The sequence below is a fragment of the Epinephelus moara genome, chromosome 2 (genome assembly GCF_006386435.1).
Source record: "Epinephelus moara isolate mb chromosome 2, YSFRI_EMoa_1.0, whole genome shotgun sequence".
NCBI lineage: Eukaryota > Metazoa > Chordata > Actinopteri > Perciformes > Serranidae > Epinephelus > Epinephelus moara.
Genome location: NC_065507.1, coordinates 33,032,140 through 33,052,409, shown reverse-complemented (window position 1 = coordinate 33,052,409; position 20,270 = coordinate 33,032,140). Strand labels below are relative to the sequence as shown.

The window sequence follows — 20,270 nt, the reverse complement described above, 5'->3', positions numbered from 1 at the left end:
AAAGACAAATGGAGCATCAGATAGTCAGCTTTGCGGCTGTGCTGACTGGCTGGAAAGAACCAAAAAACAACAACAACAAAAACAAAAAACAGCCGAAAGGTTAAACCGTTTCTGGGGGAGGGGGATTCTAGCTAAGAGCAGTGCACCTCATTAAATACTCAGCGTAAGCCTTGTGGATTTCATTGATTGCTGGTGTCCAGCAATGCCTGAGCTTTATCCCACGTGGCCTCCCCCTGAAAGAGGCGAAATGAGCATGAGCCTGAAGCAGGGATGATTGTTTTTTGCATCTTGAGTCTATTTCTGACTTGAGATCTTAATGTGGGCTGGCCCGGGAAGCTAAAGTGGGTCATAGGGTGAAGCAGACATGAAAGGGCTGACACAAAGTGGAGTCATCCTTGCTGGGGGGCATCTTACTGCCTCCGCTCTGGTATAGCACATAGAGCACACAAAGCCACTGCATAACACTACACCTCCCTCACTCTTTGTTCCCCCCGCCTCTTTGTTTTGATCGCTGCCTCTGTCCATTTTTATGTTTGCCTTGTGCAGCAGCATCAATGACATTTTCATCTCATACTTGCACCTTGCTGCACACTGCGGATATTTCATTCACATCTTGCACAGAATCCTAGGATCCACTTGCATCCCAATAAACACACATTTTTAATGTTGCTGAGGCTAACCTTACACCAACCTGCTACATCCTCTAGTCTTAACCCCAATCCTGATTCCAACCCAAAATCAAGCCCTACTAATCCTCTTAAAGAAGTAAGAAAAGGCAAAATGTCCTCACTTTGCATGTGTGCGTATCCTCATGAGGACCTCAGAGTAATTGAAATACAACACACACATGCTCCAACAGGCTTTAGGACCCAGTGTTTCCCCCGTAATAAGGTAGTAGAGCTGTGGAAAGGCAAATAGGAGAGGGAGAGAGGTGGAAGAAGAGAGAGAGAGGTGGAAGAAGAGAGAGAGAGGAGAGGAGGAGAGCTGTATTTGTAAAGTCAGAGAAAAGCTGAGAGTGGCAGAAGAAAGTTGACACCGTGTAAGATGCACTGCAGCCGCAACAAGGATTAATGAGACCTTCTCCTGCCTGCGAGGAGGAGAGAGCGAGCCGAGCAGGATGTGAGAGAGGATGCTGTGCAGGGGAAAGGGCAGTCTTTGACGAGGCATGCATACCGCTGCTGCTGCCAGGCTGCACAGGTGTAATAGGTGCACCCGCATGCATTCACAGCCGCATCAGCAGCACAGCTCGACGGAGGGATGCCGACAAGTTTGACTCTCAGTAACCCAACGCTCACATTCCGTCCCTCGCACAAACACGTGTAGGATGCATACAATCTAGACGTACACACTCACATATAGGCTACTCACACACCTTCTGCACATGCCCACGCTAAGCGCAAGCACATCAGTGGATCCGTGTGTAGCAGCGTTCAGTCGTGTGGATGGTTAAAACTGGGAAGCTGGATTCCCCCGTTTCTTCTCGGAGGATTCATCCCGAGGACAGGACAGGACTGAGCAGGACGAGTTTAAGGTAAAGGTGAGAAAATATTTAAAGGAACAGATGTGAAACCTAAAGCTGTGTTTTAAATATTTTTTTGAGTGTATTGTTGATTTATAAAATTTCAATGCTTTAACGTCAGGATACTGATTCTTTCTCCTTCACCCCCACACACACCTTTGTGAAACAGCATTTGCAAATCTGTATGATGAATTAGAAATAATAATAATAATAATAATAATAACAATATTTGTGAAAACATCGCTGTTACCCATACAGAACTGCCACCTGCACAATAACAACACAGATTGCTTCACCAGTAAAAGGTTTATATCATCAATTATAATTACTTAATTGATTAATGTAATTGAACCAAACACATTATTGTTATTTTTCCATTGTTCATTATTATGAGTATTATTTCTAATACTAATACTATGCTTTAATACTGACAGTTAAGCTCCTAATTCTAACATGTAGGCATAGGCCATTTAAGAGAGTGTTGCTGTTAATGTGGGTTTTGATCCATTCTAGCTAATATGTTTTTGAATGGAGGTCTTTAGGCAAATGCATAAAAATATGATTACTTATTTTATGAAAAAATGGAGGCAGTCTATAGGAGAGTGTGTACAATCATCAGCATCTCAAAAACCATACATGCCTAAGCAATAATACTTGGTAAACAGGTGCTACATGGAGAAGTGTTGGACCTATTGAAGCATGGTAACAATAGCTCCACCTTGTTGCCATTCAGAGTAGGGTAACACCAACCCTAACACCAAGCCGTTTTGGCTAATAATGCATGAACTGTGAGGTGTTGACAAAAGATTCTTGGCATAAAAGTGCCTATATTGAAGGTTTTATCAATAGCGCCACCATGTGGTCAGTTTTGAAGCTATTAATGTGGACATTTTTCACACTCCCACGTACGTGCAAGAAGAAGCATGCTTTGACTTCTGATTTGTTCAGCATGTTGAATCAGCAATCACACGCACATTCAGATATTCAAGTTTGACTTTAATGTCAGCAGTGGTTTTTTTGGATTAGGTCTTGCATTGGATATTAATCTCTGTTTTGACATAAGACCCTTTAATTATTGATTCAAGGCAAATATTTAGAAAGGTGATTTAGCGAATACGATTGTGTTTCTGATGTCAATTATCTAAACTGATTTCTTTGCGAGAGATACATTTTATATTCCTGTAATGTTATGAAAATCAAACAGTAAATTAATGTTCTCTGAGTATATTTGTGAAGATATACATTATATACAACATACTGCTTTGGAGTGAAACCCCAACAGCAGCAGAGCAACCCCCTCTCTACATACACACACAGCTCTGCTCCATTGTTCATGTTTGTATAGCTATTTACTGCTGTATGACACGCCTGGTGTGCAGTAATATAAAACCATAGCACGCCCAGGCATCATTCCTTAAACCTCAGACAACCTGACACATCCACATCCCTTAACACACTTTCATCTTTTGTTCAGGAAGAAAATCTGAAAGTCTTTCAGCCAGAATCTGAATTGTGAGATTACATGTGAAATGTAAAATGTGAATCAGGGAATAGTATAAATAAGTGCTTTCAAAGGACACGCATTTCTGATTAAGAGCAGGTCCTTTCTACACTCTTAACCTGACTGTGCTATTTGTGTGTGTTGTGTTGTGTTGTGTGTGTGCAGTTCACTGCCAATTAGAGGCCAACAAATATGCCCTCCCTCTGTGATGATGGTGATGAGACCATGTAATACATCATTGCTCATGTAAAGATCTGTTAGAAGCTAATCACCTCATTCAGCTCATTGCTACACACACATACTTGTTTTAGCTACTTGTGTAGACATTTCTGTCGTTCCCTAAAGGCTTACATTGGCCCTTACCATAACTGCGACATAGCTAAATTTGATCCACACCCCAAATAGCCTAAGTATAATTTTAAGCTTATATTAACCAAACCCAAGTAATCCTGAAACTTCAATGGTTTGCCTTGTGTGAGCTTCTTGTTCCCAGATTGAGGGTGAGTCCCCCCCATATCTGTATGAACAGGGGTTTTTTTCACCACATCAAGATTATATTAGTACACACACACACACACACACACACACACAGATAAACACATGCAGTCATTACACTGCAATACAGCTGATGTAAAAACTGTAATTTCCACCCATGTTGAAAACACAATTTGGCAACCCATTTGCCAAAATAAATGTTGGCTTGGTATGTTTTGCAAACCATGCTAGCCTATATTTAACATTTGCACATTATTATGTAGCAGGCTTAACATTCATTTACCTTTCAACAATGCTATGGTTAATGTGTGGTTATATTTAGTAACAAAGACAACTTGGTTATGGTTATGAAAAGATCATCATACTTGTTTTTGGTATTGGAAATGCCGTGGATGTCTTGCTAAAAAAAAACACCTGGTTTTGGTGGCACTGGAAATGCCCCCATTTGCTGTTTGTTGATCTCAAACAGTGCTCTGCAGTCCTATACAGTTTGTCAGCCATCTTGCCTTGGTGTCCATTAAGTTGAGAAAGTACGGCCAATTGGAAATATGTGCAAATCTGTGTTGGTATACAGCATGGTGTATGTTATTTGGAATGTACAATTGTATATAACACACATTTAAGTAACCTTTTCTTGCATGGTCAAATATTTCTTACAAAGCAACATCCACATGTACACATCCATGCATGTAAACCCTGGAGAATAAAGCAAACGGCAGCTGTAGAAGATACTGAAGCACACTTGACACACACACACACATATACACCACTACACAAACAACGTAGCGTTGTAAGATATAGCCAGTCTCTGTACAGTGTGTCCCATGATGCTCACAGATGCACATAAGAGAACACTGAGTACAACACACAACACATTCTGCAGAGATGCTGGAGCCATTTACAACATATTGCAGATGGGTAACTTCTCATTCCTCGGGCCTCATTGCACACAAGCACCAGCTGTGAGAGAAGCGTGCGTGTGTGTTTGTGTGTGTGTGTGTGTGTGTGTGTGTGTGTGTGTGTGAAGTGGGTAGTTATGTATGTGAGCATGTAGGAGGCAGGGCATGGAGGGCTTCAAAGGGTTTGTTTACTGTGTCTGAAAGGGCAAGATGATGCAAGGCTGCAAAGGACTGCATATGTGTTTGTGTAGTTATGTGAGGGAAATTAAATGACGTGTGTGTGTGTGTGTGTGTGTGTGTGTGTGTGTGTGTGTGTGTGTGTGTGTGTGTGTGTGTGTGAGGTTAGAGCAGGGCACACCGTGGACTGATGAGCTCGCACTGTCATACACATATTCTGCACAAGGGGGTTCAAGTAAACCCAGCGCCCAGCGTGACTGTGCTCATTTGTTATTATGGAGTAATTCTGTCGAAATTATCCATCCTTTGCAGTCTAATGTGACAGTAATACATCCTTACTGGAAGGCACCGCCACGCTGGAATTATCCCATCCAGTTATTATCAAGCCGAGCAGAGGAACAGTACTGAAATGGCAAATTAGCCTCTGCTTCATTTATCCTGCAGTGAGCTCTCCACTCCATGGTGAATTTGTTTCCATAGGAACATGATGTTACTTTGGGCTTTGCGAGCTGTGCAACGCACTCTACGTCGCCGCCTGTTTTTTTTTTTTTTTGTGCTTATCTTTTCTGTTCAGTTTCCTCTCTGCTCTTGTCAGTCACTCAACACAGATCAAGAAAGAGAAAGAGTGAGAAAAGGGTTTGGAAATGCAATCAATGAAGCCATTTAACCGCCACTTGGGTTTTCAGATCTTTTTTTTGGCATATCTCGAAGCTTACTCTGGTCTTATCAGCCTGACATAGCTGTTCTTCAAGATGTCTTTTTATTAGAGTCTACTAGCGTTTACAGCTCCAATTTCCTACAGCCAGTATGCCATTTATTTTCCACGAGTGTGTTCACTGTATCTGCATCGCCTCAATCTGTATCAGTTGAAATATTACAGCAATTACTTCCAGCTCTGTGCATGTGTGCGCTGAGAGGCAGAGAGTCAGTGTGTGTCAAAAAGACTGCAGAGTTGCTGAAAATCTACACAAGAGTCAGCAGCAACAGTTCTCTGGTTTTGCAACAGGGGTTTAAGAGCAATATTTCACTTTCGTTGCACATTTCCACATCTTAAGAGCAAGCTTTCATTTCATGCAGCAAGTAGAAACTGTACAGAGAAGAGACAAGTTTTTTACAGTGGCTTTGCAGAAAGTACTGGCTGGATTATGAAGAAGGGAAGGAGTCATATCAAAAGCAAAAGAAGATGGGTGGATGGAAGTAGCTGAGTGTATGTGTGGTTGTGTATGTGTATGACAAAGCACCAGACTAAAAGGAGAGAGATAGGGAGGAAGAGAAGAGGAGCTTTTGTAAAGTGTCGGCAGTGATTTGCAGCGGCGTCCTTGCAACCTTCCCTCTACCTGACTGGATGTTTTATGAGCGTTGCAGAATCAGAAAAGGAGGCAGGCTTATAATACAGCTGACAGAAGTCTTTTTATGGTGGATGGGCAGAGGTGCAGGAGGGAGGGGGGGTTGTAATAAAGCTGAGTGCATCTCTCCTGGAATGAAGCTGCAGCGATTGGGAGGGGGCAGAAGAGAGAGGCAAGGCTGGTGAAGTGCTACAAATATTAGTGAGCACAAGTGTGTGTGCAGTATGCACCATATGTCCAGATGTGTATGTGTGTTGTGAGGGGGAGGCAGTTTGCTTAGAGCTGTTGCTGACGTCAGTGTGTTGAACGATCACTCAGCTTGTTCAGTATGAGAGGTACTAGCCCGCCATAAAGGGGTGGGTGAAGAGGAGGGGGTTTGCATGGTGAAGCAGTATCAGCGTGCAGAGCAGAATGCAGCCCTCAGCACCACGCCAGCCCGAAGACACCCAATTATTCCAGTTTTTTCTCTCTGTGCTATGCAGTAAAGCGTGCAACAACGAGTCATTGAATTGATCTGGAGCCTGTGAAGCACTCGGCCATGCAGAATGAATACTTACTGATGAGATATTATGTAGTTTGTTGGAATGACACTTTTCTATTCCACCAGGAATGAAAAGGCCCTTAACGCACAATACAGAGACCTTTTTCCATCTCTTCTCACTTGTCAACTCACAGTAGCATTTTCCCTCTGTTCAGTTATGTGCTAATTTTAGATATTCCCAGTTTGGAACACATAAACTCAGTCATATGTGAGTCAACACCACTAGGTAATGTTTTAAGTCACTTATCACTTTCATGTTATGGGGCAATCAGGCGCATATGTCCAACCATCCATGCATTTTCTAAGCGGCTTATCCTGTGCAGGGGTCGCTGGAGGCTGGAGCCTGTCCCAGCATGCATTAGGTGAGAGGCAGGGTACACCCTAGATAAGTCAACATATAACACATATACACTAAGCTAGCTAAATTTGAAAACATTATTTACATGTAAAAATGACACACTAGCAAGTCCTTTTCACTGAAACTGAAAGGCCTCAACAATATGAAAATCTCTTCTTTGTCCTGTAATTTCAGTTAGCAAACAAAAAAACGAACAATTTTGCAGTTCAAAGAGGACCCAAATGCAGGACAGCGGGCAGGCAAGTGGATTAAACAAAAAGCAAGCTTTAATGTAAGCTGGTACCACACATTCAAAACAGGCAGACAACAAAACTGAAGCAGCAGGCAGAATTAACTAAAAGTACAAAGGAAAACACACACACACACACAAAAAAACTAAACACAAACCAGGATGGCATGAGGATCAAGGATCAAACACAGACAATCTGACACTGAAACAGGGAAAATACACAAACTGAATACACGATTAAAGAAGGATGTTAACGAGGAGCAGGTGACAGCTAAGGTAATGGGGAACAGGTGAAACAAATCAGGGCAGAGGAGACAATCACAAAGGTGGAAAAACACACAAAGGCAGGAAGTAAGATATGACAGGAAAACAGTAAAACAGGAAATAACAAAATAAGGATCATGACAATCTGTGCATCCCAAACCGGACCCTCCTCACTCCCACTCTGTCTCGGACTGGAACTCCGTTTCTTCTCACCTTCAGAGCTGAATAAAGCACCCTTCATTAAGTTGCAGGGTCTAAATGCAGCAGCAAGCTTTGGGGCAAACTTTCCTCTCGTCTGTGGATAAAGGAACTGTCGTAACTTTTTGTAACCATGGCGAAATATAAAGCTTATTCCCATTTATGTTCCTCATATGTTTATATCACTTATATTTTATCTGTAGGCTATGTGCTGCTGTTTACCTGAATTTTTATATTATTCTTTTGTCATTAAAATAGCCTAAATACATAAATCTAAGGAAACAAATAATTAGAAATAAAACTTACTCCTAAGCTTCTTTGGTGGCTTTTCTTTTTCTTTTGTAAATACGCTCTAGTTTTAGCTGCAGTTCCTGTAAAACTTTACAATAACATGACCATGACTACTGTTTTCTCGAGACTCGAGAAGGGCCTATATTTCATCCTTTATACAATGTAGCATTTAAGGTGTTAATGACTGTATGACATTATTAACTGTTTATCTCAGTTTGAGCAGTTCACATTTGTAAGCTCTGTAAGCATAGTTACACAGAACTTTGTTTGTACAGAGCGTCTTCCATGATGAACATGGCATGTGGTAAGTAAGTTGACATCAATGCAGACTTGCTGTTCGAGGGTTTTATTACCCACTTCCACTCCTCACTAGTTGGTTTGGGATGCCGCTTAATGTGGTGGACCCTCCGCATGAACAGGGAAACAGACTAGAAGTGAGTAGGGAGAGGGTGTAGGGGTGGTTAGGGAAAGGCCCAGTCTAATTACTTTGCTGAGTTTCAGCTAGTTAAACCTCCTTTTTTGTCTGCTCTGGAATTCTCTCTGAAATTAAACATTTACAGCCAATTAAATTATTCTCATTACCATTTTTTTGTCATCAACAAGTTTAAAACAGCGATATGTGGTTTTATCCTATTTTTAGGGTGCCAGTTTAACAACTGGCCAACAGATTGATGTAATCCTTTTAAGCTAACTCTGGCTCATTTACAGATTTTGCCTTTGATGCACTGTCCCTGTAATATACATTAAGTGGCTCATAAAAACTATGTGTTAACAGGACAAATAGTATATCCTGCACTACAAAAATAGCCTACAGCTAAACAACAACAGCTTTGCTGTTTGATCGACTGTATTGACATTTCAAATGAGCGATCACAGAGGAAGCCAGAGGTGACAGCAGGTTTACTGCTCCTGAATGTGTCTGGTCTGGCTTCCATCGTAGTTCAACAAAAGGCTCCGTTTTCTTTGTCCACACTGAAAAACACTGTTGACATTTTCAGGTTTATATACTCAGGACATGCCATCTTTTCAAGTCCAGGGCCAGTTTAGTGTGGAAGGTTGGATGGTGGACCAAAACTGAGAGAAAGAGGTGCAAACGTAGCCTGCCTTTAGTGTGAACTCTTTCTATTTCTCTTGCACAGCTCAGCAAATGCAGACCACTTTCAAATAAGGAGAAATACCTGTTTGGTTGTTGTGGATTTGTAAGCAACTAGAATGTAGAAAAAAGTAAAATGACATTTCCCATTTAAAACTAGCATCAGTCAGTTTAAACTGCTACGGTATACTGGAGTCTTGCATTTTGCTATCATTAATTGTCAGGCCATTTGCACTGCAGTAACTAACAATGTGCAGAGGTATATTGTGGCCCATGTTCAGTGTCCCTGACTGCTTTTAGGTGAGGTTAGTTGGCAATTTCCTCTCTGTAACATAGTTTACTCTTTATTCTGGTATTATGAACCTCATTGCTGGAACAAACTACCAAAAAAAAAAAAAAAAAGGTCCCTGACTGCCTTGAGGTGAGGTGAGGTGAGGTGACACTCATTTCTCTGATGGATTTTAAAGTTTGTGAATGTTTTGTGTGACTCAACTGTCTTGTTTTGATGTTGTTCTATGCCATTTGTTAAGTTTGATCCTGATCTCAATGGGATTTTCTGAATAAATAAAGTTTATCTAGTGTGTTGATACTGTAATTGAGCCAGTCCTGCCTGAATATTATGTTGTAAAAATGTGGTTTATGGAGAATAAATTCACAGCATTCACCTTCATTAATTAATGTAAAAAGATTAGGTATCATTAGAGCACAAGTCTGCTTTTGGTGTGCACTAAGCATGTGGACACCAGGCTGGAGGTTTTAAATCATAGTAGTAGCTTTAAAACTCAAATTAGTTGAAATAGTCTGAATTTATCATACAGTTGTGGGAGATTAAATAATGTCCCTGACATTACAAATTGCAAACTGGATTGGGGCAGTTTTTACATTTCACACACTAATTAAGATTGTTTTTTCATTTTCATGTGTTTTGTTTTGTACTCGTATTTATGACATTGTGGAGAGTGTGTTCACATACTTACATTACAGGGACTCACCTTCCTTCTGAGGACAAAAAGCTGATCTCTGCAAGGTTAACCATTTATTTTTTGGTTGATCCATTTTTCCCCCTCAGGTTCACTCAGGGCAGTGTAACCTCCATAGACAGCCTTTAAAATCACACTGATTTGCTACTGTAAATGTTATGAACTTACAAACTGTATCTATATTGATTGATCAAGGCCCACAGTTTCACGCTGAGACTCCCAGCTTCACTTTGGGGATTTCAAACTACGGTGAGCAGCAGAAATTCCTGTACACTGCTCATGGAGCCTTCTTGAAAACAATTTTTGCCCATTTTTGATATTAGTCAGTCTGTTAAAAAACAATTTGTCTGACCACTGTCCTGTCAGCACCTCAGGAGCTGCGCTGGCTGAAAGGACAGCTGGTTCTGAGGACAGTGACGCTGTGACGAAGGTCAGAGTTGGTGTGGACTGAATGGACAGACACGTCAGTACCACTTATGGTGCACTGACGTCTTGAATTTGATGTGAATCTGTGGAAGGTGTTAGGTTTTTGGCATGTAGCCCAAGTAGTGTGTTTGTATGTAAGTGAGGAATTATAACTCTCTGGTCCAAACTAGAACCTTGTTAGCTCTGCTGTAAAATCTAAATATCTTGTGTGACCTTGTTCTTCTCTTAACAGACATCCTCATCCTCATCAGAGTGGATAGAGAGCTGCCTGACTCCTCATCTGTCCCGAATGAAACTCTCTTAAGGTGGACGGGGTACATTAAAAGAATTACATGTCCCAAAGGGGCGCTGTCGTGGCAAGCAGCAAACCCACGGCCATAAATCAACACTGGAGAACTCTGATTTCTTCATTATTGCTTCTTGCGGCAACAACAGAGAAACAGACATGTTGGCAGGCCTGCTGACCTGCGGATGTGCACCATAGGATTCTATTTCTGGAGCCTCATTGCTTTTACAGATTAACTGCCCTCAAATATGGCCCCAATCCGTTCATTGCGCCACTAGTTTGACTGCTGCCGGAGGTTGCGCATATTCAAGCTTCAAAACACCCCACTGTGCGTCAGTCCAGTCATCTGAAGCCCGCTGCCTTTAGCCTGCTTTTTTTTTTTTTTTTTAAAGTAGTGTCAGTACGAACAAACACATGACAGACAGCCTGAAAGTCATTTTTGTTTTTCTCTTCGCAATCATTTCTCAGCTCACAAGTCATTTCTCATTTTCATCCAAAACAGTTGAAAGGACAGATTGACGTTCAAAGCTTTAATGCTAATAACGTGACACTGTGCTTAGATTAAGACTTCATATTATATTGCAGGAGACATTTTTCATGAGTTCCTGTCCTGAGGGCAAATCACGCTGAAATCCCATTGCCCAGTGTTTTCATTAGCCTGTCTGGGGCTAATCAAGGTCCTCCATCATCAGAATTGACATTACCATATTGGATGAGAGAGAAAGTAGCCAACATCAGCATATTCATGAACACTGACGCACTCAATCATGTGAAATGGAAGACATGGGGCAAACCCTGAGCCATCAAGCCCTGAAACAAATAGCTTATGACATGTGAGGAAAAGAGGATCTTGAGTCCTCCAATGCATCTTCAGCACATCCCATAGAACACAAAAGAAGGCTACTACTGGCACATTACGGATATTTCATAAACCTGGCATGTCTTGTTGACCTCTGGCCTAAAGCCTATAATAATAGAGAAATTAAAGAATAGGATTAAAGATGGATTATCACTGAAAAACTAAAGCCACCAAAGCAGCTGCCTTTGCATAAGTCCATCGGACACTCTTCAGGGAGACACTCTGCGGACTGATTTGTAGATTACATTTGGTTGTTGATGCGGTGGCCTCTTGTGTTGTTGGCATTAAAAGAGAGGGATGGAGAATCTAGATGAGCTGGAGCACCCTCTTCTGGGAGAAAACCCCAATAACATTCGGGCATCAGGGCCAGGGCTGGGACCCGGGACTGGACAGGCCCCTGGCGGGATGTTCAAGGGCATCTTGGTCAAGTGTGAGGAGGACAGGGCCTACCCTCCTTTAGCGTGGAGGAGCTATTGTGGACATCCTCCTGAGCTTCAGCAGCAGCAGCTACTGGACCCTTGCTCCTTGCCTCGCACACTGGAGTCCTTCTATCCATCAGCACCCATTTGGGGCCATGCTGACTCCCTGCTCAGCAAAGACTACCTGGAGACCACCTTTGTGGACATTCGGCCCGGTTCCACACTGGAGAGGAAGCTGCTGGCTGAAACGCAGGACTTCCACAGTGTGGCCTACAGCATGGATGATGAGGATGACCTGCTTCCCGACTCTGACGTAAGACATCCCACAGTTGTGATGTTGAGAATGTTTTTTCTCGTGTGCTTGCAATAGAGTTTGTGTATTTTAATTCCAAATAGTAAAACCAGGCATTCATGTAAAAGCAAAATAATGACAGCGTTATAGGAAAGCAGTGCAATGCCTTAATGCAGATACTCACTTCAGGTGACCGGAGTATATTTTAAATTAATTTCCCAGCTGATTACGTATAGTAAAACAATTATTTTTATATTACAAGTATGTTTTGATATTTTGTTATGTTTGAATATGAAAATGAAACATGAACAGAACAAAATATATCTGAACACTGGATAAAATCAGGTTAAAATTTCTACTTTATCTTTTTGACCAGTCAGAGCACTTTTACACTACATGTCACATTCACCAATTCACACACACATTCACACACTTGTGGCCGAGGTTACTGTGCATGGTGCCACCACCTGCTACTCAGTAACCATTCACAAGCTCTCTCACATCGATGGAACAGCCATCGGGAGCAATTCGGGGTTCAATATCTTGCCCAAGGAGGATACTTCGACATGTGGACTGGAGGAGCCGGGGATCGAACCACCAGTCGCCCGATAAGTGAATGACCCGCTCCACCTCTGAGCCACAGCTGCCCTGCCCGTACATTTTTAGACAAAAATAAGACACTAAAGGTGACTAGGCTGACAATTCTAACAAATAGATATCAACAGCATTAAACTTTCCCAGGAGCATTCTCACATTAAAGCAATTATTTTTTGTATCACAAGTTTTCTAAATCTTATGTTTAAATATGCAAATGAGGCATTGGCTAATTAGATATGTGCTTTCTGCATCAATTTCCATAAAATAAATCTAAACTAAAATACATTTAAATATGTATTTTGGAAGTTTTCTTTCCACTACTCTGAAAGAAGACATGTTACGGAAGCAAAAAAGCTTGAAAAACACTTGAAAAAGCTACATTTTTACCTGGGGCGTCATAGGGCTGAAACCATCGACTGCATATGAGGCTGAAACTAACAATTATTTTCTGGATTAATCATTTTCATTGTCTTGTCTATTAAGCTTTCAGAAAGTAGTGAAAAGGTCCCAATATAATGTCCCAGAGCCAGAGGGAACGTCTTCTTCTTGTTCTGTCAAACCCCAAGATAGTAAGCTTATAATGGTATAAAACAGAACAAAGCAGCAAATCTTCACACAGGATCACACACAGGCTCAATCAGGGAATCATTATTCCATAAATAATTGAAATGATGAAGTGATTATCAAAACACAAATAATCATCGTATCTGTCCATCCAGTTTCCACCATATCCTTTTTTCTTTTGCTTTGGAGAAGTTTTGCATAAAAAAGAGACACTCGCATTCTCACTACAGATTCAGGGATCAAAGAGGAACTTAAAATAGACATATGAGCAATGCATTTCAGCGGTAGGCAGCAATTGAATGCTTACTGTCAAAAAGCCAGATTACATAAAGCTCCACTCCTGCTGCGGTGCAGGTAATGACACTACAGTAGCGATGGAGGATGCCAGTTCTATTTCATAGATCACTGAGCAAAGCCCACCCTGGAGTGAAATGTAAATTAGCTTTAAGAGTCTTACAGTGGTCACTTGATGTTTTAGGAGCCAACATCAGAATGTATACACTGTAAATGTCACAAGTAAGTGGCCGCTGGTTGTTTAGATCATTATGAAAAGTCTCTCAGCAAGGTTACGTCAAAAGGTCCAATTACCCACTGTGAAATAAAAGGCTAAAAAGCTGCTTTACAATTATTACTTTGACAAACACCCAGTGGTACCATTAAAATCAAGAGGCTGTTGCAAAGTTTAGGTTAGGAGTTTGCTCCACAAGGACAAAAGAACAGCACGCAAAATAACTTCTTTTTTTTTCAAGCTCATTCTGAATGCTGGCAGTAGTGCAGTGATGCAAAGGCGAAGGCCTGTGGGAATAAAACCTTGCAGTGACCTCAAAGAGGCACAACACAATATCTCCTTCTCCTTTGTTTCACTTCAAACGCTCAGTTAAAGGACTCAAAGCGGCTCCCAAAAATCTGTTATCGCTTTATGCTGAATTTACACTGTGGAGCTGATCAATATGTCGGAGCAGGAGAGATGACTGTAGGAGTGTCTCGTCCTGAATGACTTTACATATGGGCACGGTGTATCTGGCTTTTGGTCCATTTTGAGATTTCCCTCCTTCTTCATGTCAACAACAAATGCTCCAGGAAGATCTCTCCTGATATATGAGAATAATTCAAGACAGGACAAATCCATAACAACATCAGAGAGAACAGGCATGTGCAGTGAATGACATCAGGAAAATCAAAATAACCTTGTGAACTAATCTTTAAAGTACTGTATGTAATAATGCCCTCTGATTTATCCCTGTCTGATCTTCTTTAATGTTTTAAAAGCAGCTTATTTTAAAGGGTGCTGGTGTGTGGAGCCTTTGTTCCAATGTTACATGAGCATCTATGGGAAAATGCACAATTATTTCACGGGCAGAATAAAACAAGCAGAGTAATATGACAGGGTCGAAGTGAGAGAGGAAGTCAGATTGAATATGCAGCTGTTTCAAAAAGATGCGTGAGTCACAAATCGCCTGCGGTCAGCAGAGCTAGTGCACATCCAGACTAACCTCATTCAGTCACATTATCTTACAGGCACCAGCAAAGTTTTACAATTGTTGTGGAGGACGTGAACACAACATAACAAAAAAAACATTTTTAATACTTCCATAAAACAGTAAGCAAGCATTAGAGGATATTATCTTTGTATTTTAATTAACCTTTTAAAATGAATTAGTGAATAACTTAGCTTTGAGTCTAAAGGGTTAGTTCACTCAAATTACGAAAAAATGTATTTCTCACTTATCCATAGAGTGGTATCTAACTGTGTGCATAGTTAATAGTTATAATAAATTAAATTTACAAAAATCATGAATGCTTTTGTGAATTTGTAGCATATGTATTTGTTGAAGCAAGTTTATAGTTTTATAGCTGAATAGCCAAGCTTAACAAATTTGAAAGTTTTTGTGTCTCTGATCATTTTCAACCCACATATTTTGCATACTGCAAATCCTTTCTCTGTTGACCGCTTCATAGTTTTTGTACATGGACAAAATTTTGTTCAGTGTAATTTTTTCCAACCAGCGCTCAGTGACGTTATGTAAGTTCTGGTTCTGTCCTTCAGTTTGATTGGATGCTGTCAGATAGGTTCAAACAAAGTGGATCTGGGGAATTCCGTGTCAACTCGCAGGGAACGAATAGAGTTAGTGTTAGTTAATTCAGGAAATGAAGGGAAAAGAACTGATTCGTAGCAAACTTTTTAAATTACTTACTTTTTAATCTTTGGGCTTCAGGGAAGGTATCAAGTATTTAAGTCAAAAGGCTCAAGTCCAACTGAAGGCACGAGTCAGTAATGTTAAGGCCCAAGTGGAGTTGCAAGTCTAAAGTCATCAACTTTGTGATTTCGGTCTGAGTCCAAGTCATGAGAGTCCACACCTCTGATATTTACTATATACCATTAAAATCAAGAGAAATGGGTGGTGTTGGTGGTGTTGAATTTTTTAAATGTAATTTTCAATTGCTGGGAAACTAAAATAAATTAATATCCATTGCTTTGGTGTGGAAGCAGAAATCTCAAAACCTGGACAAACAAAAGTAAAACTATCTGCACAGACAGACACTGTCAGAGTTTTTTTTTTGTGATGTAACTTGAACTCAACCTAAGTGCACTCTGTTTGAATCCCAGGACTCATCCATTGATGACTTCAGTGATACAGACAGTGAGAGCAACTTCCCTCTGATGATCCCGCAGGACTACCTGGGTCTGGCCTTCTTCTCCATGCTCTGCTGCTTCTGGCCCTTGGGCATCGCTGCCTTCTACCTTTCACAGAAGGTACACACACACACACACACACACACACACACACACACACACACACACACACACACACACGTAAACACACTCAGTCCTGAGCTGACAAGATGCAACCTGGCACTGTAGTTCACAGCCACAGGTGATTTCTTACCCTCTGCAGGGTGTAGACCAACAAAAAATCCAGTGTCTTAAGTGCTGTGGACATCATGGAATAGAGTTCAGATTGGGAGGGATGACACTTAGATTTGCACAATTATGCTACGAGGGTTCTGAACAACTGAGGAGAAATGCACAAGGATGTTTTGTACATCTAGATCATCTTAGAATTACAGTTCTCTGTAACAGTCTCTTCCTTCCATAATACAGTGATTGTTTATACTGATCAAGTATGATTTTTTTCAAAATAACACATCATAATCTTTTTGGTGTCATTTTAGATCTGTTATGTTTTATTGGATAAACGTGCCTATATCAGTGTCATGACTCCTAAAAACAATTGGATTTCCACAACCTCCCCTGTGATAGTAACCAGCTCAGATAATAATAATAAGAATCAGAAACTAGTTTGTGTAGTAGTGTATTCAATAATTAATTCCATGACACTCCTCAAAATGATTGCTAGAACCTCTGATCTATATACCTGGTGCTGATTAAACAGAATAATGGCAAAGATACTTAATAGTTAATAGCAAACACTTATTCCATATCTATGTGCCATGCTACATAGCAGAAACAACCCCATAGTCAAAGCTTAATCTAAAGGTAGTCGTACTTCGGCTTTGGGGCGACTTGCCTGGGGAGATAAGGTTTGCAGAATCAGTGACTTCTTTTAAATCACCACTTAAAACCCATATTTATAGATTTACTTTTATGTGACGTTGTCTTTATTTTTATTTTGTCTTTCTGTCGCTTTAATTCTTTCAATTTGTCTTTATTCATTTATTGACTTTTGCATTTTTGTATTTTTATCTCCTTGTTTTAACTTTGTCTTAACTTAACCTGAATTTCGTCTTGTTTACGTTTGGTAGGACACTTTCGTTTCCTGTTATGGTATCATTATATAAAATTCTGAGTGTCCTGTTTCTGCTTTTGCTTTGTCTGTCAAGGCACTAGTAGTAGTAGTAGTAGTATCATTATTATTTTTATATAAATGTAATAAAATATTATCATATTTCCAATACCAGCTTATAAATGTATATATTTTTAGGCATATGCCGCTAGCGCAAGGAATCTAAGGAGCCACCACATTGGGAAAAAAGCCTCCTACTAATATAGATATCTCTTTCTCCTCTAGCAGTCAAAAATCAGTCTCACTTTTTTGTTTTATAGAGAAAAAAAAACACTTTCTTTTCCTATAAAACATGTATTAATTTGATAGATGAGATTATCAATCTCTTCTAAGACAAAGCAGGTGGAAATATGGAATAGACCAAAGGGAAAGGGGGATAGCATCACTGCACAAACAATCTCATCAGTCACTATTACCACTGACAGTGTGGAAAAGCCCCTAACATCTTTATCCCCAGTCACCAGAGACCCCTAGTTCATATAGGCATCTTTCCAGCAGTGCAGTGGAGAAAAAAAAATCCCATTAACGCTTTTGCAAAGCTAACTGGCAGCAAGCTGCAAAGGGCCTTTTGATCAGATCAATGGCCTTCGTTAAGGTTTAATTAGAGTCATAACAGGAAAGCTCAAGGTGATAGATTTCCAATATTGTTGAGTGCTACCTAAAACAGGGGTCAGAGTCAATGACAAGGACTAGAGGGAGAGAGGAAGGAAGGAGGAGAAAGTGATGAATGAGGCACAAACGCCGGGTGTGATTCAGAGATGGAACATAATATGGGCTTAGCGTGTGATTGGAATGAGTGGAAGAAGAAAGTGGAGGCCGTAGAGGACGTTGACAAATGATGAGGAATGCTCCTCTCTCCTCTTTTTTCCCCCTCCCTCTAATCCTTATCTCACTTTCCTCTCTCCTCCAGACCAACAAGGCATCCGCTCAGGGGGATTTTCAGGGGGCCAACGCAGCATCTCGCCAGGCTCTGTGGCTCTCAGTGCTCTCCATTGTGTTTGGAATCATAACGTACATCTGTGCCATCGCTGCACTGATTTCCTACCTGTCTGGAAAACCACCATAAAAGCAACTCTTGCACAAACACACACACACACACACACAAAAAACAGACCTCTCACGAATTTCATCTATATCAACACAACATATCACCTGTAAATGCAAAATAATCACAGTCTTTGTCTTCAGTCATGTTATATCTACACCTGGAAAAAGGACAGGAGATGTGGTGTATAAATTATAATCACTTCTATTTGGATTAAGACATAGTTCAGCTCAGAGGACATTCCTCAAGTGTGAAGAAAAATCATTGAAAAAGAAGTTATACGATATCACTCCTTATAGAAGATCCAGTCTGTAAATGTGATTTATTTTGTCACCCGAGGATTTAAGTTACCTGCCATCCTTTAAATCTGTGGTGTAGTCGTCATCAGGTTACCGAATTAAAAAAAAAAGAAGAAAAAAAGACTGAAAACAAATTCAGATGTTATCACAAGACTGTCGATATCAGACTAATGAGAAGCAGAAAGAGAAGTGAGGGGACATGTGACTTCGTCTGCCTGGGAGGAGCCGAATGGAGGGCGGTATACGGCGATGGAGTCTGCAGATTTATGAGAAGGTCGCAGCAAGGACGTGGCAGCAGCTAAATACTGATGGACCTCACTGTGGGAGTGCCTGAGCCAGTACTGTTGTTTGTGGTGTGAAAGCTGGGGACAGCTTTAAGAGCCTCAGAGCTGTTTTTTTTTTATGAGGGGCCAGAAGCAATATTCTTTCAGAGAACCCAGAATTTGTTGCTACTCCTCTGGCCAGAGAGAGACTCACAGGGAAACACTGCACTGATCAACCCATCCTGGTTTCACATTCAGCATCACTCATTGTTTACCTGCAGAAAGGACTGATTCTGCTTTGTTTAATGCCAAGTTAATCTTTATGTTTGAAATACACAAAAAACTAAATGACAAATACATATAGTGCCATTATATAAGATAATATAAATGAGGAGTTGAGGAGTTTTCAAAATAAATGCAAAGTCGTGATGTGAAGCACTGGCTCTGTATATAGAAATAAAGGAGTTGCTTCTGTATACAGTGCTAGGAAATGATGACATAGACAGAGAGGTGCAGACCTGCAAGTAAAAGTGCCAAAAATATGGAAGAAACTCTAAGGATGATCCTTTTATGAGCTGTTCCATTAATAGAAGCAACCAGGCTGCTACTCCACGCTCTCCAGATATAGATTCTGCTAGTTTCGCCTCCAAAAAGACGACTGAAATCCTTCAGGAACTTGCTTTTTGCAGTATGACAAACTTGAAAATGAAGTTGTCTGCTCAAACTTATGTAAGCAAACACAGAAACACTTTGTTCGGATGAGCAAAGGGGTGGAAAAATGTTGCAAAAAGTAGTCTAGCGAGACATCTAGCGCTCAGCCATATGATGCATGAGTCAGGAAAACCATTTCGGTCACCTGCATGGCCAGTTTGTAGTTTGCCATGTACAAACCTGCTTCGCTCACTTCCTTTATTTGGTCCCGAATTACTGCAAAAAATGCTCTAATGAAAGAAAAACTCTGGCCATATTGGTTTGAGCTTAAACGTGCCATTAACAAAACAGTGAACAAGGGAACTCAACGTAAATATTAAAAAAAAAAGACTGTAAGGTAAAAGTTGACATTTTCTATTTAGATGTCTAGTTTTTATAGAGTCCCTGGCTGAACTGCAAATAACTCACTTTGTTTTCTGCAAACCCAGTGTTGTATCAAGACTGAGCTGATAATATATAATGATCACTGTAGATGGTATATGTAGACACACCTCTCAGTGTCTAACCCTCGTCAGCTATCACTGTTGATGTGCTATGATGCAGCTGCACTGAGTCCACACAGTTTTGTACAGTTCTGACAATCTTGAACCATCCTCTGTCTCCACTGGACATTTGTGTCAATGATAAAAAACTACCGTTTGTTGCTACAGCTGAATTATCACAATTAGTGATTTCTTTGAACATTTAATGTTGGATTACCTCGACTGGTCACGCTGTCATGCAACTGGCTGCAGTCAGATTTGTCTCACTTTGTATCACTTGTATAGATTGTCAAAAAAAGGTGAAAGGTTTGAGATTTATTAGTACAAGAG

The 20,270-nt window shown here is 40.6% G+C and overlaps 1 protein-coding gene across 2 annotated transcripts; it reads left to right on the top strand.

Annotated features, from left to right (window-relative positions):
* Positions 1–922: 922 nt before the first annotated feature.
* Positions 923–20,245, top strand: tmem91 (transmembrane protein 91). 2 transcript variants are annotated; one of them, XM_050072475.1, is made up of 4 exons: positions 923–1,531; positions 10,550–12,194; positions 15,943–16,089; positions 18,051–20,245. In XM_050072475.1, the coding sequence occupies exons 2-4, from the start codon at positions 11,760–11,762 to the stop codon at positions 18,204–18,206; spliced, it is 738 nt and encodes a 245-aa protein (XP_049928432.1). In that variant the 5' UTR covers positions 923–1,531; positions 10,550–11,759; the 3' UTR covers positions 18,207–20,245. The 2 variants fall into 2 exon arrangements, with proteins under 2 accessions (XP_049928432.1, XP_049928442.1); XM_050072485.1 differs by having other exon boundaries at positions 923–1,537.
* The last annotated feature ends 25 nt before the right edge of the window (positions 20,246–20,270 follow it).